General features: G+C 43.2%; 1 protein-coding gene across 1 annotated transcript in view; it reads right to left on the reverse strand.

Moving 5' to 3' along the window:
* Window positions 1-473: 473 nt before the first annotated feature.
* RIN2 (Ras and Rab interactor 2) overlaps window positions 474-24966 on the reverse strand; it is a 60630-nt gene continuing 36137 nt past the window's right edge. Inside the window, 9 exon segments of the mRNA XM_038133169.1 lie at window positions 474-863; window positions 3770-3933; window positions 6077-6208; window positions 8950-9255; window positions 16620-17457; window positions 17459-17745; window positions 20778-20869; window positions 22746-22818; window positions 24636-24747. Of these exon segments, the coding sequence (XP_037989097.1) occupies window positions 546-863; window positions 3770-3933; window positions 6077-6208; window positions 8950-9255; window positions 16620-17457; window positions 17459-17745; window positions 20778-20869; window positions 22746-22818; window positions 24636-24747 (2322 nt within the window). The 3' untranslated portion in view covers window positions 474-545.

Here is a 24966-nt window from a genome sequence, read left to right on the forward strand (position 1 = left end):
AAAATATCTATTTTTTATATATATATATATATATATAAAAACATGAAGATTTTCTGTAATCAAAAAAATTAGACAAGGATGCAACCATCCAGGTAATGCTGAGTGAACTGATGCCCTGCATCGGACAGTCTTGTCAAACTCCTGCTGGCAGAACTGAGCTCACCCCAGTTCACGGACGCACTCGTCTCGCACACGGATTCAAATGCAAGTGACAGCTGGGGAAACAAGGAGTGTAAGAAAATCATATTTTGCACACTACAGCCAAGACCTGTGAAAGGCCACAGTAGAATATGCTGCAAAAGAGCCCATGGCACAGGAAATGCAGCCTCATAGGCTGTCTCCTCAAGACATGATGGTGGAATATTCTGCATAACTGGCCACGTGCACGGTGCGCCTGGGTCCTGTAAGCAACATCAGAAACATCAGCCCGTGTTTCACCAGGCACTTAAGGCTTAAGACATGTTTTAGCTCCTAAGGAAGGCAGCCAACAAAGATGTTTGCAACGATTACCAAGGAGCAGATATAAAAATGACAGGTTGCTGGTTTTAAGCAGCCGAGTCGTGGCTGTTCTGAAGAAATGCCCCATATGGGTCACTGTTAAGGCGCTTGTAGACAAAGTGAAACACCTGGGGCTGCGGACGGCTGTGCAACTCCGCCTTGATTTTCTGAGGGTAGGTATCCTCTGTCAGTTGTTGCCAGGTGTCATCAACAAAAAGAAACAGCCTGTATTCTTCTGGATTTGCCACTTTAAACTTCTCAGCACAAAGCTGACACACATCTTCGGTAGTGATATATGGCCTTACTAGCAAAGTCTTTCCCGTACAGCCGCTGGTAACTTCCTGGAATGCAACACGAAGGTAGTTCTGTGAACAAGAAAGCAGACATCAGGCACTCGAAAAACCCTTGGCCTCTGAAAATTGAAAAGTCAGCAACAAAAAGCAAGCCTCTCCCTGCTCCAGCTGTGACACACACCCTGGTGATTCCCGGACAATATGGCCATCCCGTGAGCTGCAGCCTGGTGTCTGAGCCTGGCCTAACCCAGCTTCACAGGACAGCATTTCATTTTTTTACAGGGATTTAGAAAGAAAATTTACTCTGCACCATTTGAGTAAATGCACCTGATCTTGAGGCAAAAGCTGGATCTCTTCTCCTGTAGAAACTGTCACACGCCCACAACTCTGCTAACATGGACACGTTCTAAATAGGCCCCACAGGGAAATACAGTTTCATCTGCTTCCTGTTTGCTTTTGTCTTGGAGTGATTTTATGATAATACTGTATTCTCCTATGATCTGCTTTATGCCCAGAAATGGGTCCTGGAGCTTTAGGCTGGGTCCAGGGGAGGGTGGGAGCTGGCAGAACTCTGGCACGGGCTGTGCTTAGGCACTCGCTCCCCGTGTGCTTGGCTTTGCGGCGTGGAGGGAGTCACGCTTCTGCTTTGGCTACCTTGGTTTTAGTTAGCTGAGGCAAGAAGTTTTCCCAGGACTGCAACAGCAATCCTCCAGTGACTTCTGTGGCTTCCTCTGGAACTGCTTGGATCAGCTTTGGTCTGACAACCAGACCACTGGTGAGAGCTGGATGCTGCATCCTGGCTCTAGACCTTGGGGGAGGCCAGGCCAGCTAAAGAGGGAACTCAAAATCCACCAGCAGCGAGGAGCTTCAATACCTAACAGTTAATAATTTTCTCCCTGCCTGCCCTCTGGGCACTTTGTTTGTTAAATAAATGGTTTTTGTCACTTTCATCCAAGAAATTCCTTTCATATTGGTGGGAAGGGAATACCAAAACCCATTTTCTTCAGAGAAAATGTTAATTCCAGAGCGTTTTCTCCTAAAATTGTCTCTAAACCAGAGACAGTTTTAAAAGAAAAAAAAATAGCTGGAATTAAAGCCTAAAATGCTGTAAGATTGAAGGAGGTGGAAAAAATTAAAGGGAGAAAGAGTTGTTTATTGACTGAGCTGGCACCCATGGTTTGTATGCTGAATAAATTAAGCATGTGAAATCCCAGTGGTAGAAGTTTACCTCTCAAAGAAACAAGCTGTTAAAAGGCAGGACTGAGAAGAACGTTCCAATGACTTAAATTCCAAAGAGCACTCTTGTCTAATCAAGTATTTCTTGATACCACGAAGACTGAACACTAAAGCTCTGCAATAGATTTTTAAAATTGGGACTGAACCTGACTGAACAGAACTAAGCCTTTTTTTTTTTTTACCTGGTTTGAAGAACTTGTAGAAAAAAACCAGCCCTAAATAGGGCAAAACACACTAGATTTAATTTTTAATTAAGCTACCACACACAAGACATGCTTTGAACAGCACAAGTTTTTAGATGGACAGGATTGCTGGAAGGAAAGGCTGAAGTTTTTTTACAGATGCCCAGAAAGCTGTATTTCATCCAAGTACTGGGGTTTTTGCTTTTCCATCCATTTAGGCAAGATGGAAAGACAGCCTCCAGGGCCCAAGAGCCAGCAAAGCTGTGAGACTGCAGCACAGAAATGCCATGGCCAGACCCTGTTTCCCTGGGAGAAAGATGACTGGAGCTGCAGATATGTTCCATGCTGGTTGTAGGCAAGGTGCTCCATTTCAGGACTGCAAGACTCAGAGAGAGAAGAGAGAAAATCGCCATTCTGAGTTGACAGCAAAACACTTGCATCTGTGCCAAGCACATCCTGTGGGTGGTGGGATCCACTAATTTGAGGCTCTCTTTTAAAAGAGACAGCAGAAGAAGAAGCACTGAACACACTTGGTGCCAGCTCTTCCCTGCCCCATGCATCTTCCTGCATCCAAGTGAACACTGAGCCTGGACCAAGTTCACCTGCACAGAAAGAGAAGATGGAGCTTCCTACAAAATCCTGCAGAAAGAATCTTCTGTCATTTCCTCACCCAGCAGAAATTAAGGTGCTGGATGCTCCTACGGAAAGTGCAGAGTTTTGCCAGAAAGAACACAGACTCCAGCTGCTGCAATCTGACACCTAAGTACAGGTCAGGAGAACAGAACGTGGATCCCAGGGAGATGGACAGGCTTTGGGCACTGGAATTGCTCATAATCGCTTCTCCTCTTCCTAACTGCAGACAGCTGAACTCCAAGGAGTAAATCCTCTCTTCCCAATTCCAACACCCTCCCCTCTTTCAGCTCACAAACTGCTGCACCTTAACAGTCAGTCCAAAGCAGATGGAAGAGATGCAGGCTTGGGTTCAGAAGATGAAGTGATAACCACTGCTTTGTTATTCTCCAGTTGAAGGTACTGCCCTACTCTGGAAGAGCAGTACAAAACACAGGGGACAAAAAAGAAAAAAACAAAACACAAACAAATGTAAGGACATCCATATCACAGAACTCTGCTAACTCTGCTGCCTGCTTATACTTCAAAACTGTCGGGGAACATTTCTCCCACCTCTCCTCTCTGCTACCTGCTTTATGTCACCACTGGCTACTGGGCAGCTGGGCTGATTTATATCCTGGAAATCTGGATTTGATCTTTTGAACAATAAAGCTGAGTCTAAGATACAATCCAGTTTGTCCTCGCTTCACATGACTTAAAAGGGAAGGTAAGAAAGCTCTATTATTTAGTGTTTTCTTCAGACCATCATAATGAAACTGTTTGATAAAAAGTGAGTGCGAAGACTTCCAAGAGGCAAATTTGCCAGCTGTAATCTCAGCACTGTTTCACTCCACTTGTGGCACCAAGGGAATTTGCTACAAATGATACCTCTCAAATAAGAATTTCCAGCAACACAATCATCCCATTTTCTATTTCAGCCCTAAGCTCTACCTGAAAATCATCAACTGAAGGTATTGTCCTGTTTGTTGTCCTCCTCTTGTGCCACTGCCGGAGGGTATCTCTGGCCTCTGAGCTGAGCAGCTGGGCAGCTTGTTCTTCCTGGAAGTTCTTGATCAGTGAAAGTGCTCCATAAGCACTTGTCAAGTAATAGCCTCCTGTGAAGGACAGCAAGGGAAGAGCTTCTCAGAGTGGTCACAGTCACAAGTACAGGCAGTTTTCTTTGAGATATGTATAAATACACACAGAGAGGCACCCAGCCACACACATAGATATGAAAGTTGCCAGAATATTTACACACAAAAGGAGAACCCTCCCTTGGCCTGCACAACACTGGAGGGTGTGTTCTCAGCTGCTCAGAGACATGCAGGGATTGCACGTGCTCCATATTACACAGTGGAGCCTTGGGTCCACCCCAGCTGAGGAAAGCCATTTCTTTAAATGACTGATAATAAAATAAAATCTTTTAAAATGCCTCTCAGTTTCCCCATCTCTGTAAAAGCTAGGAAAACCAACAACTCTGGTAACTACTTTACTCCTGAGTATTTACTCCTCCAATCTTGGAACACTGGCTTTATTCCAAACAATTTTCTAACAGTGTTTTGGTTTCTTCCCAGGCTTCAGAGGTAGATGAAATAAACATGGCTGTTGAAACAAAGTAAAAAACAATCTAACAGTGTTTATCAACTTAAAAGCAACCACCCTCAGTGGCAAAAAAGCAACAACTGAGTGTGAGACTTGTACTCTGGAATTATCCCAAAGAGTTGCCTTTATTTTTAAAACAACAACTGATCTATCACCTTCTTAGCATTCCCCAGAATGTCCAACTTATTCAGGTGATGGTGTGTACAGTCCTGCACACTCCCCCTTTATTACATGGGTAGAGAACAAATTAAAGCCACAACAGAGTTGCCAACGTACAAAAGAAACTGTGGATGACAAAGTAAAAGAGTCTCAACAGGAGGCAACAGTCTGCAGCAACCAGGAAAACAAAAGACATGCTGTCCTTTCTTTTTAAAGTCAACTATTTGGGTGGGAGTGCTCAGCTAGGAGCACAGTCTATTCAGAGGCATTCAGAGATGCATTGGATGCCCACAGTAGTATTTTCTGTATTACTGACAGCATTCCCCTCTCAGCCTTTAGCTTTGCAACAAGATGAACACATAAAATTCATGCAATTCATGCATTCTATCCATTAGACAAATTGGACAACACATTACAGTTGAAATGCACAATCCCAAAGCCCTACACAATTTTTTCTGCACAGCAGAGCTGAGCTAGTGCCAATGACAGGCCAACCAACAGACAGATTTTCTTTGCTGCATTCAAAACAACAAGACTTAATAGTCCAGTAAACCTTTCTGCTTTTCAAGTATGTTAATGATTGCCAGCTTCACATCTCAAATATTTTCCATGCTATGACTCCTAACAATGCACTCAAGGATGCTCTGTACGCCAAGCAAGGAACAGACTAGTGCCAAATTGAAGGAGTCGTGGCATGAATTCTCCCAGGCATAATGGCATGCAAGAGGATACATGAAAAGCCAGGATATAGCAGGAACAGGAAACACACATATATACCCAAACACACAGTTAAGCTTGGCTGCAAGAGCCTTCAAATCTCCTCATAAACGTTTTAGATTCTGGGGCCTACCAGGACCTTGCAGAAAACTTCTAGGTTAAAAATACTACCATGGAAACAGCAAGGAGACAGATTTCCTTGCCTCCAGCAGACTTTAGCCCTCACTCAAGAAATGCCTCAGGAAACATACTGCTGGAGCTCATAAAAATACTTTGTGAGAAGCAAATACTGGGAAGAAACAAACATCATTAATAGGGGGCAATATTCTCAAAAGCACTTCTGCAAAGGCGCAAAGAAGTCCCCCAGAGGTCTTCACAAAGAACATAACCCAAGTCTTATTATGTGCCTCACAATTTGCTGAGTGCTGCTGCCCCATAAACCCTCTCAGGAAATTTTCAGGATTTTCAGGCACAAAAGGCTAAGGCCATTGGGCACCTGCACAGTGCATGTGTTTGCCTGCTGAGTCGAAATGGATTGGAAACAATGTATTTGCTCACAAAGCAACACAGCAGCAGATTTTCCAGCTGCTGGGGCTTGTGCTCTGCAAGCTACCCAGCAATGGAACTGATGATGACATTCTCTTGTTACACTATCAACATCACTGTCATTAGGTCTCCCCTTAACAGGATTCCTACTCAAAGAGAACACCCCCTCCTCACTAGTCCTTCAGGCAGGACTATTCTAGTAAATTCTATTTCTAGTAAAAAGAAATAGATTACCTTCTCCATGCAGCAAGGAGGGATCCAACAGCTCCATCATGTATTCGATTTCGGTATCCAGCTCCAGCATATCACACTGGGCTAGCACATATGTCAACACAGGCAAGAAGTCATCAGCTCCATACAGCCTCCCTGGGGTGAAGGGAACACAGGCACTGAGAGACAAACCACATTTTTTTTTACCAGTTCCCATTTTTGAAAGGAAAACACTCTTTTGTGCCTTCTCTACCCAGCATATCTGTATTACTCCAGAACCTCCTAAAGTCACCAATGTGCAGCAAAGAGAACATCACCTGACACTCACTGTACAGGAGACAAGCTCAATCCTGTTCTTCAAACAAGCACTAATCTCATGATGCATACCTTGAGGCATGCAAGGGAAATTTAGAGACTGGGCTCACCCTGGCAGCAGCTCAACTGCTCAACTGCTGAAAAGGCTGCCATGCCAGTCTGGCCTGACCTTCACTTGCACTGCTTCCACTGCCTAAGAGGTGATGAATAGGCATTTTCTTTATACATCCAATACCCTTGCATCCACTTTCTGGAAGCATTCAGACACAAATACCAGTCTCTGAGTATGAATCCCACAGCAGAGAAGTCTGAATGTAAAAGCCTATTAGATTTGACAAGAAAACTCAACTCATTTCCTTGACAGACAGTTGTCAAAAACACCAGAGAGGTGTTTTACAAACACCAGGTGCTGCACCTGAAGGGAGCCTACAAGAAAGATAGGGAGAGACTCTAAGGGGCTGGAGTGACAGTGATCCACAAAGACTGTGCTGCACCTAGGCCTGTCTGTGCTCCTGCCACTTTTCCTGCATTTTGACTTTTTGTTCAGAAATCCCAATGTGGCCAAATCTCTGATTCGGGCAAAACAGTGTTCACTGCAGAACGGATGTGAAGGTCACTCAGAACTGCCCAGACTTCCAGCTCTGGTGAAACTCAAGTGACACCAGCTGAGGCACACGCTCCAGCTACCACACTTACCTGGCTGGAAGTATAGATATTCAAAGAGCTGCTGGCTCAATGCCACATTTGACAAACTTCACATGACAAAATAAGACAGCCCAATGAGCACTTGCCACATCTCAGCCCGAGTCTCCCAGTGCAGCACTGGACCAGCAGCAGCCTCTCAGTATTTTCCTTCTGCGTGTTGAAAATACCTTACTCAATGCAATAACATCACAGTACAGAGAGATGAGTTTACAGAACTTCAGGCCAAGATCCCTATATCCATTTTTAAAATGCAGAATTCTGAAACTCACTAATAAGCTGGGCAGGAGCTCAGTCCTAAATCTTGTAAAAATACCTGGGGGGCTTTAACAGCCACGAGCTTTCACCATTCATTTCCAATCTCCAGACAAAGTAGGTGTCTTGATCTGCACCAGACCCAGCTGCACATGCAGTGCTTCCTTAGAAAGAAAACTGCCAAGCACCTGCAGCAGCTTCTACTCACTTAGGGGGAAAAAAAATCTCCCACTACCACAGCTTTGCTACACCTTAGCTCATGACCTGTCATAGCAGTGTGCAAGAGAGAATGTCAGAGTTGCACCTATAAATTCATGCCATCCAGCACAGCATTTTGAACCACTGACTGCTCAGCAGGTCTTAACTGGACTGTAGTGCCATTTCAGTATTTAGGTTTCAAAGGTGCTTTTGGATTCTTGCTGCAGTGCAGAAATAGATGTCATTTCTGTTCCAAAAGCATGACAGAAAGTGTCCAAATGAGAACATTCAGTGGCACAGCAAGCCAAAAATAGCAAGCCTTTCTGCCAGGCAACTTCAAAAGCCTACAGTTAAGGTAAGCTGCTCTTTTTCAGTTGCTTCACATCTGTAGGATGCTCTGCCTGGAATGAGGTAAAACAATGCCCTGTTTTGCAAAGTTATCAGTGGTGAACTAAGAAGTGGTGTCATGCTGCTTTTGGTGTTGAATTTTGCTAAACCCAGTCTGACTTATCAACCCCAAAGTTAAACAGCCTGACAGCGATGTGGCAAATAAAATAAAGTATCCTTGTCTAAAAACCACAGCTGGTGTGGAGACATCTGGCTGGCAGTCAATCATTTTGTATTCTAAAAGTCCAGTCCTGCTTTCAAACAGCAGGATCTAATATTTCCTTTCTGGGAGTGCGTGTGGAGACTCCTCCCTTGGGTGGGAATGCCCCTCACGGCCACTCCTGGAGGCCCAGCAAAAGAGATTTGCCCACCCTGGTCCTCAGTCTCAGTAAGAAACATCAATCTCTACTCAGTAATTGTTTTGGGTCTTTTTGCTAGCTTTAACGTAATTTCTTTATTATAATTGTTTGAAATAGTGCATTATACTATACTAGACTATACTAGTAGTTTTTACTTCTACACTGTATAGTAAATAATTCAGATTAAGATCTTATTGGTCTAATAATTTATCCTAATAAATAATTCATTTTTATATGACTGTATCTGGTTTGTCATCCTTAATCCTGTAGGACCAAGTTGTACAAAGGTTCAATCACACCTCTATAATTCTTTGGATTTTAAACCATTGACAAAGTCAGGGCTAAGATTTAATCCAGCTGTACCCAAGCTCCTCTCTGAGAAGGAGTTCAGAAAGCACAAGGGTCCTTCCTGCACCATGGGAGAGCTTCTCTAATCAACTTTGCCTGAAGCTCATACTCCATCCATGACAACAACTCTGCTTCAGACTGAGTTTTTAAGATAAGCAGCCAGATAGTTCAGAGAGAGCAGGTCAGAAGCAGAGAGCAAGAATTCCTCTCAAAAGGGCAAGGAGAAGCTACAAGAGCTTCAGCAGTAGGGCTGTCTGCCGAATGAGATGGGCTGATTCCTCTGAAAGACAGGTATGAAATATCAGTGAACCTGAACTACCAGAAGCACCATACCTGAGTTATTCTCCATAACAGTGTAAATCAATTTGCAAACTCTCAGCAGCAGCATGACTTTCTTTTCAGGTGAATACATCTTCTGCATAGTCATGAACTTGACTTTAATCTTTTCAACGTCCACAAAGTCTGGTGTTGGGACAAACACGCCCAGTTCCTGAGGATTCCTCTGCCGCACCAGCTGCAGGTTTTCCTTCAGTTGTTTCCAGGAACCATCTGTGGTATGAAACTCTTTCAACATCGCTTCAATGTGACCCTTCAACGGCTTCAGAATGCACTTATGCATGGCCTTCTCCAGCACAACATCTGCAACAGGAAAACACAAATCCAGCTGACTTCCCCCTCTAAAGCAGAGCCAGCATTAACACAACCATTCCCTGAAGAGACCCTGTAGAGCAAAGCCTACTTTCTAAGGCCCATTTATTACACAAGCTGAGTTTCCAGATGTTTGTTAACACGAAAACAGGAGGCAGAGCAGAATCCATATTTTTGTCATTTCTGGCAATGTGGTAAATAAAAAAGCTCACACCCACAGAGACAGACTACAGATAGCTTAAAAAAAAACAAAAACAAAAACAAAAAACAGCTGTGGGTCTATTAAAGTTTTTATTTTGTTGGTTGGAAGTCTGCAAGTTTTATTTTACTTTAGGTTTAGACTTTAACTCCCAAACTTAATGTGAAACATAGTCAAAATCATAATTTTTGTCTCTTTTGGCATTAAAGCCTGTCCTTTTTGCATAGTTTCCATTGGAAACTATAACTCAACGAAGATTTCGTAAAACTTGGCTCAGCTTTGTCAGGATCTTTATGAAGCTGGACAGATTACAGGCTTTAAACTATAAATGAAAACCAAGCTGTGTTTGTCCAGCTTCAGATTTCATCACACAAGCTTATATACAGCTTTGTCATCAAGTTCCATGTTCTTTGGCAATTGTATGCACACAGCACTGTAACTGCTAACCTCAGGACTTATTTTGATTCTTGTTCTACTCCAGTTTTTCTGTAACCCTCATTCTCCATTTTCATAGTACGGACTGTGTCAACAGAGAAAGCTCTTTGCTCAACACTTTCTCTGCAAATTTTTACTTTAAAAGCTAATTTCCTTTCTCAGCATCCTTATGGCAACACAGCTTACATTAGTTCTTAAGTTACATCAATTATTTTGTACCGTGGTGGGAAACACGGTGGGGAATGTTCCTGTGCCATCCCTGCAGGAGAGTGGGGCAGGACCAGAGCCTAGAGCAGGCAGATGGACCTGAGGAGCACAAGGACTGAGAGCACACAGAGGAGAGGCTGTGTCACTGCCAGGTCACACGTTTACCCAAATTAGCAGCAGACATTCTTGTTAGTAACAGTGACTCATTACAGCTTCATTAAACCATATGCCCATCCCAGGTTCTTTGCCTGTACTTCTGTGGTTTTTTCAGACTACAGCCTCTTTCTTTTCTCCCTGCTCTCCCTCCTTTTTTTTTTTTTTTTTTTTTTAAATCACATACTATTTCTTGGTTTTTACACAGACACACACACCCCCTCCAAACAAGCATTATTCTGTTTTCTTGCTTTTTTCTTTCAATTATCATATTCTTGTGTCCAGCCCTTTTTCCTTTTGGGTCTCCTTCCCATATAAACACCCTTCACACACACACTTCTCATCCTATGGTGCCCTGACTTCATATGTAGCATTCTTCCTGTGTTTGTCAGTAAAAGCACTAGGAAAAGCATGATCAGTCTGAGACATGCTCCTGGTGGCCTCTCACACAGCAGCCAGGGCTGGATCCAGCTTCAAACCAGACCAGAGCCATCAATTAGCAACGTTAGCAAGTGGCAACACTTCAAACGACTGATCCTTATCTACTGTACTTGGTAGAGCCACACAATCAACACCAAACCAGCCAGGTAAATAGAAGCATCACCCTTCTGCACAGAGACAGAAACTGCTTCACCCTGCCATCAAAGCAATCCTCAGGGCTCATGGGGCAGAAACAATTGCAGAAACAATTTTCCACCAAGAAAAATGCACGAGTCTCACCCACGGGTATGTTGGCTAGCTAAATTTCTAGAGTCTACAAATCGTTCCTTGCTATCTTCACTGAAGACTATTTTTTTGGCAACTCGGCTCACTTTATTTCTACTACCTGATTTTTTCAAATAGGAAAAACACCATCTGCTTTGCTTGTAAGAGGAACACCTCTGCAGTGTGCATTCCAACCACCTGGTCTTGTTTATTAAAGCACTTGGTGCTGCTTAACATCATGCAAAGTGAGAGAGCTCTATCCCTATGAATGCTGAACTCCCACAGGCTTCCACTGGAAGTTTTGGAGATGAATATTGAGCACAAGCCATCCTTCATCTCAATAAAGAGGGGTCATCACAACGTTTGTTCACAGAAGCCTCGGGAAACTCAGTAGGTTTCTGGATGTGACTGATCCGCTATAGGAACAGGAGGCAGAAGCAGTGCCTCCCCAGATCCCATAGCAACTGGATGCTGCTGGGAGAGAAAATCCCTCCCCAGAGCTGCAGTCCCCTTGGCTGGGGCCAGGCTCGTTGGAAGGCTCAGGGTTTCTGCCCTCAACCCTTCAACAAGGCAGTGCCACTTCCACAGATGAACCATGCAGATTTTTACAGCTGTGCAAGATGGCAAAGAGGTTTCTTTCACATCTGCTATTTGTCAGAGGATCCAAAAGCAGTGCCTGGAAATTGCTTTGAAATTTACTTGATCACATTTCCACAGTTTCCATGGAAACCTGAAATAATTTTGAAGCAGCACAGAGGAAGGGATCATGTAACTCGTGGCTGTGCTCAAAGCTCCACACAGGCACAACAAAACAAAGAAAAAACCACAACAAACAAAAATCCTTCAAACCACACAAACAAAACCCCTCAAAACAACACACAACCTTTTCTTCTCCTTTATGAATTCGTAGCACACACGTAAGAACCACTGAGTTCTGCCCTCAAATGAAAAAATGGCAAAATCTATCAAGCTGGTGAGGCTAACAGCAACAAGATTGATAAGGGCTGGATTGCTTTTTAATGGTCAGCAGTAATACCCATATGTATCCTAACACATACAAAAAATTATATTATTATTAAAGCCTGGTAGGACAGCACTTCTTGTGATCTGAGTCTTAGAACAACATTCAGTGTCACAGCACCTATGAGCATTTTTGGGGCCAGACCACTCAGCCGGCGACCCTTTCTTCAGCACTGTTGCTTCTGGCTGCTTTCAGATAAAGGTGTTTTTGGGTAAGATCCCACAAACCAATTCTCAGCCAGCAGCAGTTTTCATTGTTTGACTTCTAATGGCCGCAAAAAAAGTATGTGAGGGTTTCACAGGCAAATCATTATCTAAGTTGTGAATTGAGGACTTTTTTTTTACCTTAACACCTCTGTATATTTTTAAGATCCAAATCAGCAGAAATTCTGTTTATTTCAGATGCATGTTTTCACATATCCTCCCAGGATGCTTACCACTCCAAAACCAAAACAGATACTCTTCAGATTTTTTTTTTTTAAACTGAATATAATATGAGCTGAACACTGTGTATCGTTCCTGAAATGCTTATAATTAGCCTGTAGCCTCAAAATGGGAACTGGAAGTGCTTTGATAAATGAATTGTAAAGGCCAGCCAGCTAGTTTCGTTGTAACTTGTGGAAACACATCTGTATCCTGTGCTGACATACTATTTTTGTTTTGCTGCCAACCACACAAGTCTGCATCTAGACAGGACAACATATTAGTCATTGCCAGTGTCCTTACACAGCCTCCTTACAACCTGCACTTCCTCAAATTCTAGGCACGCTCTCACCTCTTCCAGGCTCTCCGTTTCCCTGCTACCTACCAACTGCTGCTGCTCCACTGACATGACTGTCAGATTCCAGTCCCTCAATTTACACTCAAGCCCTGTTTGCCATGGCCAAACCATTCACCAGGGACATCAGAGGTCAGCAGCAGCCTGAGAACCACCACAAAAAGGCACAGTCCTGCACAGGTCACACTGCCTGGGAGCTGAAAGCAGAAAGTTGCTTTGGAATACCACAGCATGATGGCCAGGCATCCATTTCTTGGTGGGTGCACACATGGCAATCTCCTGCACAGGACCAAGACTTGAAAGTAAGACCTCACACAACCCACATTCCTTGATAATCAGCACAACCCTGAAAACAGAGGTGGTTGATCTACAGGCAGTGGTGGCAGAAACCTAGCAGCTAGTGATGAAAGGTAAGCCTCCCCTCATCTGACCTACGTAAAAGCACACCAGAAAATCACACAGCTATCTGTGCTAGGTGTGCTCTGCTTTAAGCAGCTGTAAGTTATTTAAAACTCATGCTATAGCTGCGTGGTAAGCACGTGTCTTCTCTTGAAGTAGCAGGAAAGAAAAGAAACAGGGAAAAAGTCACAAAGGAAATTCAAGGGATGGGCAGAAAAAGAACCTGGTCCCTTGCCTCTGCTGAGTACTTTTACCACTGCTTCCTGCTTGCCCTGTCCTGTCACTCCTGTGGTGAAAGGAGGTGCACTGAGGGACGTGTTTGTAAGACTAAGCTCAACATGAGAAGATGCAACAATGAAGGTCAGGACACCACAACAAATGTACAAGCACCTAAAAAGTAACACAGTGAAAAAACCAGCTAGCATGAGTTTTTCAAGCAGAAATAGTGACACACCATTCCAGCTCCTTCAGGAGGATAACTGGATTAGTAAAAAAGAGGGGATCTGGGGTGGGCTGCTGCTTAACCTTTTTAAGACCCACAGGTCTAATTCTGTGCACCTTCCATATAAACAAACAAGAGAAATACTGTCTTGCCACAATAACCATAAGCAACGTGCATCACCAGGTGGGCAGAACACTGCACTGAGAACCCCAGTATCCATGGCTGGCTGTCAAACAAGACAGACACTTCAGAAGTGGTACCACGGGGCTCAGTGCTGGGCTTCAGTTGTATGTCCAGCTCTGTCTGCCTGCAACTCCTCTGTACAGACCCAAGGCCCTTCAACAAGGCATGGACCTCCAGTGAGGGACCAACACATTCTCTTTAAGCTTCTTTAACATTCAGCATTTAAATATCCCTAACATATTAGAAATACCAAAACAAGTAATACACAAGTAAAGGTATTGTTTAGGGACATTCCCACATGATCAGTTAGTACCTTACTGACAAGTGGTCTAAACCAGTAATTTCTTGGTTCAGGGCCAGATTTGGGCACTGAGACTGAGGTTGTTTAGATGTCAGATGTTAGATCCCACTTGGCAAAGTGACAGCATTCAACTTGACTCCATTCTGTTCAAAGCCAGGAAAAGATGAAAAGACAAACAAAAACCCCCAAACATTTGCTGATCAAGCAGGTCTGGACTACCAGGATCTCCTCAGACCAGTCTTTATTCTGTGGATACAAACTGAGGTGTGGATGTCTTTTAAAAAAATAAGTTACATTCATCCTTAAACAATAAAGAGCCACGTGCCTTACTCTTGATTCTGTCCCAACACTGGGAGTCCCATTGCTTCAGGGAGGGTTAACAGCCTACAGTGCTAAGGTTAGGAGGCATCTGTCAGGACTAGAAACCCTGAAGGATATTTTCCCAGTGATTTTGCAGAAGCTTAACAATTTGATGGGACCCCTATCTGGGAAGCTTAAAAGATCTGCAGCAGGTGTCTTTTGCTTGCAAGAGTCCACGATGCAGTTCTAGAAGAAAAGCTACATGATCAAAAAGATCATTATGGAGACATGGAATGAAGTTCCAAACACCAAGGGCTTCACTAAACCTGGGAGAGCTGTTCCAGCACCTACTGAAGTTCAGGAGACAAAAGAGGGTTAAAGCAAAGCCTGAATGACTCAGAAAGGAGGAGCATTATCCCAGAAGCACACATCCAGCACCAGGCCGACACGCTGGAGGAAAAAACTGCACCACGGAAGTGCAAACTGACGAGAGAGGATAAACAACTGCTCACAAAGTTAAAATCTGGGCTGCAATTCCATATTGAAATAGTCAAGGAAAGCTATGGACAACAGGCAGGGCTCCACTTCACAAAAAGCTCTCCATAGGGATGACTAAATTTTGCCGTCACATAATTATTTACTTAGATCAGCAACATCTGATGCTCCTGATCCACTGCAGTTGTTTGCTGGCTCAAGCCAAAGGCAGTAGATGATTCAAAAGCAAGTTCTTTCTTTGTTTAAACCAGCCCACTTTATAAATTAATTGTGTTTAGTCACATGATCAAAACCAGACTTTCTGTCGCTGAAGAAAACCAAGGCACTTTTAGTTGTTATACTTCATAGCTTATGCTACTCCAAAGTCTGAAACATTTAATAGCAGACAACATTTTTTCCAGTCTTGGGAGACCCACAGGCCGATTAAACCACACCCTTGTGAAATGAAAAGTACATAACAAACCAGGCTTTCACAAAATTACAACCAAGCTCGATCTGTATTGCTTTGTCAAACATCCAGCACTCTACAGAAATGCAGGCAAAAATGCACCTGCATCCCCTGCTTAATTTGGTCCTTTTTCTTCCATTTAACACCCACCTAACAGTCTTTATTATTATAGGGAGAATATCACATGTCTCTGAGTCTCAATACTGGGGACACTTTTCACATTTCTGTATTTGCTTTAGCAGCCCTTGTGACTTTTGCTTGACTTTGTGTAAGTGAAGCTGTGGTTACATGAGAATACTTCGTCTTGGTCAAGGACAGACAGAATGTCAATATAAAATTACCCTCCAGTCCCAGGGAAGGAAGTATCTGCCAATTTTGCACTGAGCCAACTGTTGGGACACTGGGGTAGGGAGAAAAACAAACAAATTAGGACTGAAGTGAGCTCACAAGGAAAGTATTCTACCCGAGGCGTGTTTTCCTCTTAAATGTGGCTTACAGGCTCTTTTACAAATACTGCTCAGACTCTGCAAGAGAGGAGTGAGATTTATGCAGCAACAATGATTTCACTTTTTTGGATACACAAATCTCTCTCTGCTGTTAAAACATATATTCTAACATACAGCTCGTCCATAACCACTCACAAACACATCTAATAGAGAAGTACAGAAATCTACAGAAAACAGCAGCCCCTTCTCTCTCCTGCACACACATTTGTTTTCTAAAACTCTTACACATCTTTTTATTTAGTTTCAAGTGCAGGGATAGTACAGCTTTGCTAGAAGTGACTAAGAATGTCTGGAGGAATCAGATTTATTTCAAAACTAAGTTGCCATAAAATGTCTCTCTGCTCTTAAATGTCACTGGTTTTGAATAAATTCTAGTTCTACAGCTCTTGTCTGTATGGTCAGATTTGGCAGTTTTAGACCAAACACTGAGAACTATGTCAGTCCAATTCAGAGAAAAAACACATGTGTGCCAGCAAATAAAGGATTCTCTATTGTCAACAGTAAAGCAGGTAAAAAAAAAGTAATAATCACAGATAAAAAAGTCTGCATTGCACCTGTTTTAAGGATAACTTCTTATGAACAACTTTGTAGCATAATCATCCCAAGCTGACAGTGTGATTTGGGGTGGGGAATGGAGGGGGAGGTTGTTTTTAGACTCAAATACTCGGTGGTTCAAGTTCTACTAGCCAAGTTAGCCCCACCTTCCTGAACTGGACAAAGACTATGACTGTAAACACAGATTACACATTTTCCCCTTCCCCCCAAACACAGGAGTGTTTCTTACCTATTTGGTCTTCAGGAATCAGTGATTCGATTGGGGGATCAAGTTCAGAGCTTTGGGACAAGTAGTTCTTGACTTGGGTCATGAACTGACGAATTGTTTGCAGCATATCAGTGCTGGAAACATGGCACTCCTTGTTTTCTTGGAGAAAGCTGACATAGTCCTGTACTAAGCATCCAAAATAGGTGCGTTTGTCCCGGGACATCTCTGCAATTTTCTTTATCATCCTCTTCTCAGGGGTCATGAAGGAACTGAAAACTCCACTGACTTTCCGTAGCTGAGATTTCACAATCTTGGGGAGAACAAACGAACTGCTTCTTTTCTTTTTGGGCTTCAAAGGAGGTGCCATGCTCTCCTGGTCACTTTCCCCCTCAAAGTCCTCCAGGCTGCTGTTGGTGTCCCCCTCATAGCCGAAGAGCGGCATGCTCCGATCGAAGTCCAGAGAGTCGGACGAGGAGGTGGAAATGCTCATGTCGCTCAGTCTCTGCCGGCCTCCATTCCACGGGATGTGTGACTCAGAGATGGCAGCCGGCGGCTTTTTGGGAGCTGCTGGAGCCGGCTCGGGCAGGGTTTCACGTGGAAGCACGGCTGCCTCGGGCACGCACACGGGATCAGGCCGGAGCGCTGCCGCGCTCCTGGAGGCACTGTCTGCCTCGGAGCACACAGCCTGCTTCTTCAGCCGAGGAGGCGGAATCGGGGTGGGCTTGTTCTGCAGCAAATCCAAACCCCTCTCCTTCTTATGGCTGACTGTTTCTGGCATGCTCGCCTGCTTTATAGTCCTGGAAATCTGTGAGCTCCTCAGGGTGCTATTAATAGCAGGAGGTGGCGGCCGGGGCGGGGGGGGAGCGAGGCCTCGCTGTGCCATTCACGTCTGGAGTTCTCGGGCTCTGCCTTTTCAGACTTCCACTGACATCCTGGCTGTGCACTTTTAAGAAGAGGGGATTAATGAAACACAGCGCTCCGTTGGTCTGGCTGCACTCCAGCTCTGAAGGCGTTCTGGTTCGTATAGAATGCACTCCATTTATAAGGCAGAGCTGGCGCGAGTCTTTGCGAGCACTGTCCAAAGGCACAGGCCTACAGGGAGGTGAAGGATCCGGGGGTTTGCTGTTAGCCAGGGAGCTCCAAAAGTCTGAAAATCATCATTGCATTAACGTAAGAATGCAAAACACCATGCAGATGGATTTCAGAACATTCAACTCAACAACACCGGTTTAAAATATCGAGAAATTTAGGCAAGACTTTATTAATTAAAAGGGGGAAAAAATCCAAGTGAACCTCTTAAAGTACCACCAGACATAACTGTATGCTACATTCCTGGGGCTGCTCTTACTCATTTATAAATACCATGACCAATGCATAGCTTCCAATCAGCCCACTAAGCTTAAAATTAAACTGAGAATCAAAGAAAGGCATGGAGACTGTAACAGAATACTTTTTACTGGCTTGAAACTGAAATGAACACAAACTTCTCACTAGCATCTTACTCAGGAGAAATAAAGGAAGATTCTCAGCTGGCATTAATAAGCTCACTTCATTATAGAGAATAGTTAAGCTGATTTACACCAGCTAAAGACCACTTATGGAAATTCTACAAGTATCTTGGTTCAGTTTCTTTTCATAGTGAACACATGAAACTATACATGAAAAGGCAGCTCCCATTTTGCTGTGGTGGATGCACACATCACCTTTAGCAAGGCAGACCAAGCGTTCAAGTGTCTAATAAAGGTCCTGGCCTGCTGCCCTGCCTTTGCTGCCACTGACTGCAGTGACACATAAAGAGACCCAGAGTGCAGTCCCACACCAGCAGCATGGAAAACCTATGCTACACCAGCAAGCTGCAGCTGCAGCCTCTGCACTGATCCCAGCCAAGTGGCAGCATGTTCCTGCAACCAAGCCACTGCTAAAGAGCATCGGTGCCTGAGGGTATGAAGATTGAAACCAGATGGGCCCTTGAAGGCAGCAATCATGCTGAAATAAGGGTAGAGTACCAGAGGAGGGAGATTTAGCTAAAATTTTCCAATCTTGGCATGGTCCTTTTCCCATAGTGTGTCAAGATGGCTCACTGGAGGCAACTGAGCAATGATAGCTGGGCCCAAGTGCACGAATGCCAAGCATCCACAACAGGTCCATGCCCAACAGCTGTGTCCTGCCTGTGGGGCAGAAGACAGGAAATAGCCCATGGTGACAGGCCAGAGCCAGAAAATGTCTATAGGCACAGGCATGTTTCTCTGCATAGCTATGCCGTGTTGCTGGTGTTCCCAGCTTCATGACTTCACATCCTGCCTGCAGATCTCTCAGTGCCTGTGCCTGGCACGTGGCTGCTGCAAACACATGTGATGTAAGCACTGCTGCAGGTGAAACACAAGGGAGTCTGAGAGAGAATCATATGTCCAGCACATGAAACCTTGCAGGTTGGCAACAGCCTTGAAATCTTTACCAAAAGTTCCTCCTGATGTGGTTTGCTGGGCTATGTGCTATTGACTTGTGTTGTGCAGCTCTCCTTCTGAGCCTGCTGCACAAGAGAGCTCTGACAGGGGATACAGCCCTGTGTTCACACACCACAGGGTTTTGTGCTTACACGTTCCTCAAAGAAAACTCACACTTAACAGGAAGGGCTGTTGGGAGTTTTTAGGCCTCTCTTGAGTCCACAGCATTGAAAGGCTGACTTTCTGGTGTGCTCTTCTGCACGTGGACACCTAAAGCTCCATCAAAATCTCAACTTTGTTGTCTGCTTTTAGCTCATGGAAACTGTGATCTGGTGTATATCAGGTAATTGATCCCAAATACAGCAACCACACAGACACTGATCCATCAGCTTTCTAATGTAGTAGCTACAGAAGAAACACACACAATGCAGACTGTTGAAGACCAAGACTAATTCTGCAGCAAGTAGGCCACAGTGCTTTGGGGTACTGGTGACAAAGTGTGGTTAGCCTGGAGAGCTTGATCAGCATTACCATTATCATCCCCTCTAGATAGACTCGCCTCATGTTACTTTAAGGCTTCCATGTGTCACTGGAAGACTGTCTTCACTACACTGTATCCCAGTCAGACCTTTTACTTTCTTTTTCCCGTCTAAACATTGACCCCAATACTACCATATTTACATCTATTCCCATGATAACCCATAGTTTCACCTGATTACCTAAACTTGCAGACAAGCAGTGCAGAAGTAATTTCTCTCCTCTCTAAAACAAACCCTTTAACTGCATTGCTGCTGCAGCAAACCAAAATGCAAAGCACTGCAATGCACCCCTGGGTATGGCTGTACTGTAAAGTCCCACCAGATAGTACAAGAGATCCTCATGCTAACACGGATTTAGAGAGGATCCTTTTCAAAACCAAAGATTATTAAAAAATCGAATGCAACAAACATTGCTGACAGTTCCCTTCCTGGAGAAGGAAATGAAGCCACTCAGCACTTCGCTCAATGCAGAGCTGCTTAATGATTCATCTGGGTGGTGCCCACGTTTCAAATCCCACCAGGCTTTGCATCCATCTCCTCTGAGCTCAAGGTATGCTTTACAATGAGCCTGTCTTCAGCTGAAGCAACCAAGTGATGCAAGGACACCCTTGCACTGTCTTCTGGTATTTTAAAAATTTCGCCTAACCCCTGCCCGTGGATACATTCTACACCATCATATATACACTCCTCATTTTCTAAATATGCCACTTCACTGAGGCACTGATCTCCAAATTCACCATTTTAAGCTTCCATGTCAGTCTGAACAGAAGTTTTATCAACAGGGGACCTCAGCTCCTACGCTCTCCTCACAATAAATTATAAAGCCAGTGCTTTATATAGCCTCACGTAGCCAGTGCTATGTGAGCACATAGACAGCGTTAGGTCTTGGAGCAGAAGCCACATTGACCTCTGCGTGAGGACTGTGAAATTTGCTTTGCCCAAGGGCTGCCCAGAGAGAGAAGAGAAGAAGGAAGAAAGAAACAGCACTAACAAAAATATCACAGAAGGCACAGAAGGAAGGAAGAGCAGCACTTCTTGGCCAGAAAGAGCTCTGGCCTTCCCAAATAAGAGAAACTGCTTTTCTAAACAAAATTTGTATCATCACTAACCAGTATGAACTATTTACTGATACAGCCTATTTCTTCAACGTTACAGGTGTGCTACAGGGAAAGACATCTGTGTAGAGAGCTACTTACTCAGTCCAAGCTGAGCAATCCCTTCAAGTTCAGCTTCTGTCTTTGCTGAAGCAATTGCATGAGGCAACTTTAGTGTGAACGGAAGGACATCCCTGTTTCCAAAGAGAAAAACCATTACAGTTTTCAGCAACATTCAAAATTTGAAAAGCTTTTTTTTAAAAAAAAACACTGGCAGTGTCTGATTGCTGATTATCTTCTTCTTGAGCTGTGTCAGGTAGCAAGATCCTTAAACACACAGCCCAGTTAAACATTACATTACCAACCCCAAAGCTCCTTTACTTGCAGAGTGGTGTGAAGGGCAAATGACAGACAAGTGCCCAGGACTTTCCCTAGGATCATTTCCACAGAGCCATCCAGTATTTCCTGCCTTCACAACAGAAGCTTTTACACCTGGTCTTCTATAAGCAGATCAGTGAGATGCAAACTGTTACCTGCCCTTAACACTTAAAAAAAGCTTCTCATTTTCTGAATACACTGTTGATTGTTATTCCAGTTTTCAGAATAAGAATTTTATTCTAACTAAATGTTGCTAAAGAGCAACATCTGTAGTAGAAGTACCCTACACAACTGGTGTCAGCATGAATTTTGGTTTTAAGGTTGTGAACAAGCCAACCACCTGCTATAGCACAGACAGATAGTGGGTCTTTATCACATAAATATTCTCTATGTTGTATGTTAGCTTCTTGAAAAAAACAGGATCTCAGAATTCCACTCACACTCAAGCCAAGCATTTGCACAAGACTGATAGACTAGCTAAAAAGCATTTGAAAGGCACTTTACACGGTACCACAGAAAATCCAGAGTCCAGATCATCACCATGGTTGCAATTCAAAAATAGGCAAACCCTCATAAAAACTGCTTGGGTACCTCCTGCAATAAATTCCCTCCGGTTTTAGAAAATCCTCCTGGTTTTCCTGTGATGTACCAAATGGTACTATCTCTTTTTCACAAACACTACCTCTCTGTCCCCTTTAGTCTATACAAAGCAATATTGAACCTTCAGTGAAAGAAAATGGATAGACTAATGCAAGAAATCCCTGTTTGCTGAATGATCCTGTAGGTACCTAGAGAGAATTTACCAGAGCCTGGCAAGTGGGCAGGACTCAAAAGGTGACAAGACAAGGATTATCTCCTCATTAAACTACGTTTAAATGCATTTTCAGCTCATTTCTCTTCTGAATTCTGACCAATTACCATGTGGTATCAATGCTGCTTTTCTTACATGCACATACAGCTCAGCCAAGCAGAGGCTGTAGCAAAAGGGTCTAAGATGCTTCTCCACCACAAACAAAACCAGCAAGCACAGCAGCCCAGGAGCATCCCACACCAGAAATCATCACATGGTCAGCATGAATGGGCAGCCTTGATGCAGTAGAAGGACTGAGACTATCACAGCTGCCTCTCCCTGCTTCCTTCAGACAATGTCACCTGGGCAGTTTGGTTGTGTCCTGTCTGTCCGTACATACAAGGCTCGATCATCAGTCTGGAAATTTTCACCAGTAAACTGAAGTCAAATTTAAACAAAGGATAAAAACACCAGCTACTTTTTTTCTGCATACTACCTGGAAAACAAGTTTGGCAACCATAAACTGCAAAGCTGACAAGGCCGTTTTTGTCGTCCACCATTTAAACTGACATCTCCCAGTTGTCATACTCTATGTATCTGACATTTTTCCATTATGCTCCAAAAATTCTTCTCACCAGAATTCCAAGAAATGGACTTTGCAAGCTAGTTTATGATTGTTTTTAAATGAGCTACAGAGCACTTAAGAAAGCATCACAAGATAGCAGCTAAAGTAAAGTTCAGCTTGCCAGCACCTCAATATGAATCAATATGAAGTAAGACAGAGACACTTCTATCCAGGAATATTCACAGATTGGCAACATAAATAGCATCAACAGCTGAACCAACTCCTCAAAACTCGAGATGGTCTAGCAGATGTGGCTTGGAACATATCACCATCTTACCTGCTAATACAGTAGAAAGCAATGAGTCTGAACAAATCAGCAAAACTTATTCCAGACCCCTCCAAGGAAAACGCTGCAAAGAAAGTTACAAGAAACAATCACATATTAATCCATTGTTTCTTAAAACAGTTTAATAAAACATATCTTAGATTTTAGCATGAAATTAGTAAGTTTTCACCATCAAAATAGCTACTATTTGATTAAGAGAAAACAACTCTGTAGAAGAGCACATATTCCTGCTGAAGGCATTTTCAAGAATATACTGTTAATCTTGGTGGCTGGTCTGCTTTTGTATTCCAAGGATATGGTCTAATTCCTGTAAAACAGATTAAGTGTGATGAGGCCAGCAGAATGTTTTGCTAATAGACAACAAATTAATAACTGAGGCTTTGTTTGCCCAGTGTACTAATATACGTAATTTTATATGTCTTATTTCCTCCTCTTGAATTCTATTCTAGAATTGTCTTCACTCTAGGTGTGTAGAACATAAAGGGTGATAAATTTTCATTCACTTTTAACCTGAAAACCCTTAAAAACTCCGACAGCTGTTGCATGCCATTGCCTTGCACAAGGGAAGAGGAAGACAGGAGCAGTGCCTTTCATTTTTCCCCACTTGATATCACTGTTTCTTATTGATACAAATACTTGTTCTCAGCAATAATGACCATTACCTCAGGCTCTCTCTGATGCCACTAGCAACTCTCACAGATCAAGCAGAAGCAGCTCCTAGACTGAAACGATCCAGATTTTTTGCCTCTGGTCTAAAACCTCAGCTGTGACAAGTGGCTAAAACCAGCAGTAAATACTTCCCCCTTGTGGAAGAATTTTGTCCATAAAAGACAGTATATAATTATTTTCTAGATGGGAATTTATTAGTATAACAAGCCTATAAACACAGCCTTAGATCACACATCAACTATTACTGACAACTTTCTCTTTGCCTTGCCTTATTTGTAACTGGAACTAAAACCAGACACATAGAATTCACTTTTTGTTCCTGGGTGCAGGAGAGGGAGAGATTAAAAAGGAAAAACTCAACTAAAATTATGTCAGTTTACAAACAGAAATAGAAGTTAACTATAGACTCTCTGTTTCAGGGATGTTTAACTGAAATTTTTGCTAATTTTCTCCCGTTTTCTCTTTCTTGTTAAAATGAAATATTTGCTCCACTTGCAGTTTCAGCACCACATACACTCACCAGCTGCAGCTTCCTTTTTTCATTCCTAAATCTCAAACTTATTTTTCACACTCTCCCTTCTAAAGATATGAGGGCATTACTGGTTCAAAACAATTTGGAGTGTTAACATTTGCTCATTTCTACTAAAAAGAGAAAGAACAAATATAGTTTGAATTAAAAAGAGAAATCATTGATCTTGCAACAGAAACAGTTCTAACAGATTAAAATCCATTTAGCTATCACACACAAAAATCCAAACAACAAAAAAACCCAACAACAAAACCTACCACCAACAAAAACAAACCCAACAACCCATCCCACACCTCAGTTGCAGAGAGCTCATGACAAAGTTGCATTCAAGAATATTTCATTGAAAGCAGACAGGATTGCAGTCCGTGTTTCTACAAAAGGCATAAATTTCTAAGACGATAACTACCCATAAAAATAAATGAATACTGGATTCATCGAGGTGCACAATGGAAACATTCCAGCTGAAGCAGTCTTAAGTGTTTCTATATATCTGCTCTCCTCGTGGCAGAATATGCCTGACCCACTCCCAGAGCCCACCTCAGAGAGCAGCACAGGAAACCCACAACATTATTTGCACGACTTTGGGTATCCTCTGCTGTGGTTTCAGCAGTGCAAGTGCTCCTGCATCCTACAGGGAAAAAGTACCTAAGGAACAGCTGAAAAGTATGTAACTCACAACTTACTGTATGTACTTTCTTTTATGGCAAATTCTTTCAGGCAGGACCCACAGTCACTGGACAGACGTAGAGAGATGACTTTCTTCTGCAGCCTTGCAGATTTCCTGACCAGAAATATCTGTTGTGGAGAAGGCAGAAGGGCAAGGGTATTAGCTTCATCACAGGTGCTAGAATAAACACAGATCATATACAAAAAGGAACCACAACAACCCCATGATGCCTGCTCTAAAACATACTGTAATTTTACTTGGTCATTACTGTATTGGGTCCAACACCTGGGTGTAAAATGGCAGTGAAACATTTAGGAAAAGCATGTCCTTAAAGAAATTGAGATTCT

The sequence above is a fragment of the Motacilla alba genome, chromosome 3, assembly GCF_015832195.1.
Source record: "Motacilla alba alba isolate MOTALB_02 chromosome 3, Motacilla_alba_V1.0_pri, whole genome shotgun sequence".
Taxonomy (NCBI): domain Eukaryota; kingdom Metazoa; phylum Chordata; class Aves; order Passeriformes; family Motacillidae; genus Motacilla; species Motacilla alba.